Here is a 5,926-nt window from a genome sequence, read left to right as displayed (position 1 = left end):
TGACCACCACTTTCTGTTGTGAACAACAAATGACACAAGTGTTCTTAAAGATGAAGAATGTCCTGGTCATCATGTGCAAGTCCTCATCCCAGCAAAGCAGTGAGGTTACTTCCTACAGTAATATCAGAGGAGAGCATTATTGGTCCATGCTTGATTTCTTCCATGGCTGAACTGAACTGAAGTCCACTCATTCAGGGCCTGTCCACTGTGAGCTTGACTCAAACTCATTTCTATTGCTTTTGTGATGAGAGTTCCAAACTGATAATTATATGCTGAGTAAGCATCAAGTTGTGCTGGAAATTGAGATGAAATAAGAGACATTGTCAGTCACAGGCATCAGGCTAGTGGACCACAGTTTCTGGGTACCCTGTCATTCACTGATCTAGTTATGGGTGGGAAGCTGTTGTGGGCTTGATATCAAAGCTTCAAATCCATCCCAGGAACTTTGTCCTCACACATGTGAATAGACCTAATGATGGCAGAGCAGGAAACATAAAGTAGAATCAGTTGTAGAATGAACTGTGTTTCTTGCCCACATCTTCCCGGTCTCTGCCTAGTGGTTGAAATGTAAAATACAGAACCCTCTCTTTCCATTTTTCCAGAACTCATAGCACACCAATGTGTTGTAGCCACAGCTGTGCTATCAATAGAGCCAGCACCATTTCATGACATTCTGACTAATGTAGATCAAAACTCATGTGGCATCATGCTTTGATTGAACAACCATCATTCTCTGGCTTCCAATAATCACCTCCTCAACTATAGTTTCATAATTTATATGATCCCAGAATGCCATCAAGAAGAATGTTCTATCCAGTTTCTAGGTACCACATCTGACTTCTTCTGAGCTTCAGATGAGGAATCCCCACTCAGAGTGAGCCAAGCATCCTTTTTCTGGGACAGATAAAAAATAAAATACTTAGAACACTAGGGAAAGAAAAAAAAAAGTAGTAACATGTTAAAACAAAAATCATTTGGACCATAAAATTCTAGGTGAACTAAGCAACTTAAAGCATCATAAGTAGAGAGAAAGCAATAAAAGAAAAGAGATGTTACCCACTTAGTGGGTTAGGAGCAGTTTGCAGCTAACTGAGTCTCAGTGAGTATCACAAGCTACATTGGCCTCATGTCTCAGTGCTGTTGCCTCACACACACTTTATTACCAGCACCACAGCTGGGTCAGGACTGGGTCTGCGGCATATGGTTTGTGTGAGGATGATGGACAGACTGAATTTCATCTGATTCATAGGTGACTGGCCCTGTCTGGTTTCTATGTTGGCTCTAACTTGAATCTCACACAGTGCTCTAACCAGGGAACCTTACTAAGTTCTGCCATGTGTCTCAGGTTCCATAATCTCAAGGGTTCTTTGCTTCTTCAGAATCTAGTCCTGGTCCCCATACACAATCATGTCTGCCCTGCACATTGCTTTGCATTGTGTTCAAGTCACGAGTTTATCCTACATTAAAAGTCATCCACAATGGGTTATGGATATAGCTCTCTGATTCAAGTTCCTATACCACACCATAATTACAAAAAATGATAGGATTGGAAGCAAATCAGTATTCTCATGTATGAGTTGTGGAGACAGGATGGCTATTGGGACAAATTGACCAACCCATCTAGCAACTTAGCAAGATCCAGGCCCAGTAATGAACTTTATTTGAAATGTTAATGTGTAGATTGATAGAAAACATCTTATCTCAACATGTATACACAGGCACACACACACACATACACAGAAACACACACACATACATTCACTCATACTAACACACTGAACATGAGAGAAAGAGAGACAGAGAAAGGCAGAAGGAACCAAGGAGAGAGAGTGAGCGAGAGAGGGAGAGCTCGCTAGACAGAGAATGCAACAGAGAGAAAGAGACTAATACAGGAAGAAAGACATCGAAAAGAGAGAAATATAACAAATAAATGCAAAGCACATGTAACACAGAAAAACAGAAAGATGAATAAACGTATGTATACTTCAGATATTACCACACACTATACTTGTAGAGAGAATATTTTTATAGAGGAAGCCCAGAGACCGAGGATTCCAGCTCTCTGTTCCCTTCAGTACTTTCTCAACAGGATAGAACTCTTGTTAGTTTGATCCCTGTGTGTTTTCATCGCCCCCTGCTGGTTCTGAGGTCCCTGCTGGAGGTTTGTGTTTGAGCTCTCAGTAACATTCACTCACTGTGTCTCTTGCACAGTAATATATGGCCGTGTCCTCAGACTTGAGATTGCTCATCTGCAGGTATAGCATGTTCTTTGCATTGTCTCTTGAGATGGTGAATCGGCCTTTCAAGGAGTCTGGATAGTAGGTGCTACCACCACTACTACTAATGGTGGCAACCCATTCTAGACCCTTCCCTGGAGCCTGGCGAACCCAGGCCATGTAGAAGTTACTGAAAGTGAATCCAGAGGCTGCACAGGAGAGTTTCATGGACTTTTCAGGCTGCACTAAGCCTCCCCCAGACTCCACCAGCTGCACCTCACACTGGACACCTGTAAACAGAAAATGCTGGTCAGAAAACTGTCACCAGCAAAACTAAACAAAAGAAACAACATATTTTTTCTATTTCTCATGTGTACTGAACCTTAGTTCTATAAATTACCTTTGAAAATAAGAACCAGGAAAACCCAGCTGAGCCTGAAGTACATGATGAGTGGTCTGTGTTTACTGCTGATCAGGGCTGGGCTCTCCTACCAGAGCTGCAAGGTAAGGCCAGGGCTGGTTTTCATAGGCACAGAGAAGCCTCATTTGCATGCCTTCCTGCTATAGTGTGCTCTGGAGTTGGGCTTGGGTCTGAGGCAGTCTTCATAACAGATATAAGACATCAAAGACATCACTGCTAGTTACAGAGTTTGACAAAGTATGGCAGTTTAATACTCAATTTGTTTTTTGGGTAAGATTACACCAAACTTCATTTAGTTCCCCTTTGTGCATGTGCACAGAACATGCTTTGTTCCCACACTCTAATTTCTTAGTATCAATGTGTAATTAAACAGAACCACACATAATAGTATTTCTAGGTATGTGCTTAGTCTTTCCCACTGTCTGGGGTGCTCATTGCTTTCCTTAATATGGGTCTTGGACAGGGTTACACCTGCAAGTTTATGGTAGCAGAACTCATTCTTTTTAGGGAATATTTTTATTGGATGTTTTATTTACATTTCATATGTTGTTCCCTTACCCCATCCCCCACCTACTCAGGAACCCCCTATCCCCTTACTCCTCCTCCTGCTTCTCTGCAGATGTACCCTTACCTACCCCCCACTCCTACCTCCCCACCCTCCAATTCCCACCCCCTGGGGCATCCAGCCTTCATGAGGCCAAGGATCTCTTCTCCCACCTATGCCCAGAAGGGCCCTCTGCTCTTACATATACAGCTGAAGCCATGGATCCCTCCCTAAGTGCTCATAGGCTGGTGGTTTAGACCCTGGGAGCTGTGGTTGGTTGGTATTGTTGCTCTCCTCATGGGGCCACAAACCCTTTCAGCTCCAATGGTCTTCACTCTAACTCCTCCATTGGGAACCCCATGATCAGTTCAATGGGTAGTTGTGAGCATCTGCCTCTGAATATGCCAGACTCTTGCAGACCTCTGAGTAGACATCTGTATCAGGCTCTTGTCCTCAGGGCTTATTAAGGTTCCTAAGGCACTCCAGGTCCCTGTCTTTCTACCACTCAGAGTTTGCTATAATTTTCTCTGAAGCCAATTCAGATGCTTTGCATCCTAATGTTCTCCATCTATTCCTTTTAAGTTCTCCAGTTTTCTTTTTGCATCTATGCTCCAGGTGACTGCCTTTATGTTTTGTTAGGCTAGCTCTCACTTTCTCTAATTAATAAAATTAGTACAAACTGGGTTTATAATTAACTTTTAGGATGATTTTTTTCCTATTTATCCAATTCTCTAGTTTCCATCCTCTTCTTCCCCTTCCTCTCTCCACACCTCACCTCTGTTTTCACATCATCAATATTCCCTTGTCCTTGATCCTTCTTTCTCCACACTTAAGGTGTGTCTTCTACCCAGGATTTCACTAATAGGTCCAAAAGCTACAAAACAGAAGCCAGAGCTCTTGATGCACATGAATGTTCTGTTCATGACAGAAACAGACATTGTCTGTCCTTTCAAGTCTTTGTTATACTGTTTGACATGACATTTCCCAGTTCCATCTAGTCTCAACAGGACTAGGAATACACTTGCCCACTGAGGTCCACCCGGCAGTCCAGATTAAAAAAAAAAAAAAAAGGATCCAATAGCAGTGAGCCAGTATTGAAACAGCTCCTCTTCAACTGTTAGAATACACACATTAAGACTAAGCTGCACAAGTGCTACAACTGTGTGGATCTAGGTGCAGCTTCTGCATGCTTCTGTTTGGTGTACAAGCCTATGTGATCCCCCATGTTCCCAGATTATTTGACTCTGTGGATTTTCATGTGGTGTCCTTAATCCCTGCCCATTTTTATGCCCTACTGTTCCACAAGACTCTCTGGGCTCAGCCTGATGTTTGGCTGTCTATATCTGCATCCACCTCCATCTGTTTTCTGGACGATCTTTTAGGAGAGAGTTGTGCTAGGTTCCTGTCTGTAAGCATAGCAGAGTATCATTAGTAGTGTCAGGGGATAGTTCTCTTACATGGGATGTGTCTTAATATGGGGCAATCATTGTTTGTTTGTTCCCTCTGTCTCTGCTCCATCTTTGTCTCTACATATTTAGTCAAGACAAATTTGGGGTTGAAGGTTTCATGGGTGGAGTTCTGTCTTCACTCTCTTCTCTGGAAAACTCATTTATTGAAGGTGTTTTCTTTTTCCCATTGTATATTTTTGGCTTCTTTGTCAAAGATCTAGTGTCAGAAGTGTGTGGTTTTATTTATTGGTTTTTAATACTATTCCATTGATCTACCTGTGTGTCTCTGTACCACTACCATGCATTTTTTTTTTAATTGCCAAATTTTTTTTTTATTTCTTTTTTTGAACATGAAATGCTTTTTTATAGCATGTTTTACAAGGGGAGGGGGTAAGAGGGTCCAGGTGGTGGAAAAGTACAAAATCTTCTTGGCCTGTGCCTTGAAACATGTCATGGTCTATATGGTACACTGCCTTGTATTATGATCTACCTGCAGTTCTTCAGAAGATATGGTACACTGTTTGAGTTATGGTCTCCCTGCTATTCTTAAGAAGACATGGTACTCTGCTTTGAGTCTATCTGCAGTTGCTAAGCATGATCTTGCAGTTGCCAAGCTTCAGAGGACATTGTGCAGGTGGGGAAAGGTAGGGGGTAAGGGTAAGGGCGAGGGTCCTGGCTTCTGGCATCTCCCCCTTCTCTGTTTAGTTAGAGAAGGCATCTTATGTTCAATCCCAACTATGTGAGTTTTGAATTTGGATGTCTAATTATGGGGGGTCTTAGACAAGTTCACAACCCCAAAACACTGATGTGAGACGAGTCACATCGATGGTCGAAGGCTTTAGGCCTTCGACGATGGGCAACGTCAAGGGACTCTGATGTGGGTGAAAGGAGGGTGAGAGCCCTGTCTTAGGCCATGTAGGCTGCACCCACTCCCAGCACCACGCACTCCTTTTCGGCTGCATTGGGTGGGCCCCTGGGAAGTGGACCTACAATAATCCCATCATTGGGCTAACTCACAGCCATCCTAGTCTCTTGTAAATGTTCAAGTTACCAACCATTTGTCAGTTTGGGGTGTAATATTGTCATAAAGGAAGGCTCCCCAATGTTAGCGGCCATATCAAGGGTGGCCTTGGTTTAGGAAAAAGCCAATTTTTGTTGTGGTGATCAAGAGGCCAAGCTCTCTAGCGAGAGAAATGAGGGCAAAGCCAGGCATACCAGGAACCCTTCTGGAGGGCGTGGAAGTCTAGGGGTCGACCGTAGGGGGAGGCAGGGGAGCTGACAGCTGTGTCAGTCTCCT

At 43.3% G+C, this 5,926-nt stretch overlaps 1 gene segment (V, D, J or C); it reads right to left on the bottom strand.

Annotated features, from left to right (window-relative positions):
- Positions 1-2,177: 2,177 nt before the first annotated feature.
- LOC114635996 lies at positions 2,178-2,701 on the bottom strand. The segment is given in 2 exon segments: positions 2,178-2,506; positions 2,617-2,701. Coding segments are annotated over 2 exon segments (375 nt in total).
- Positions 2,702-5,926: the final 3,225 nt, after the last annotated feature.

The sequence above is a fragment of the Grammomys surdaster genome, unplaced genomic scaffold (assembly GCF_004785775.1).
Source record: "Grammomys surdaster isolate TR1022 unplaced genomic scaffold, NIH_TR_1.0 120905, whole genome shotgun sequence".
Lineage (NCBI taxonomy): Eukaryota > Metazoa > Chordata > Mammalia > Rodentia > Muridae > Grammomys > Grammomys surdaster.
The sequence above is the reverse complement of the archived record's forward strand: the minus strand, read 5'-3'. Positions and strand labels throughout refer to the sequence as shown.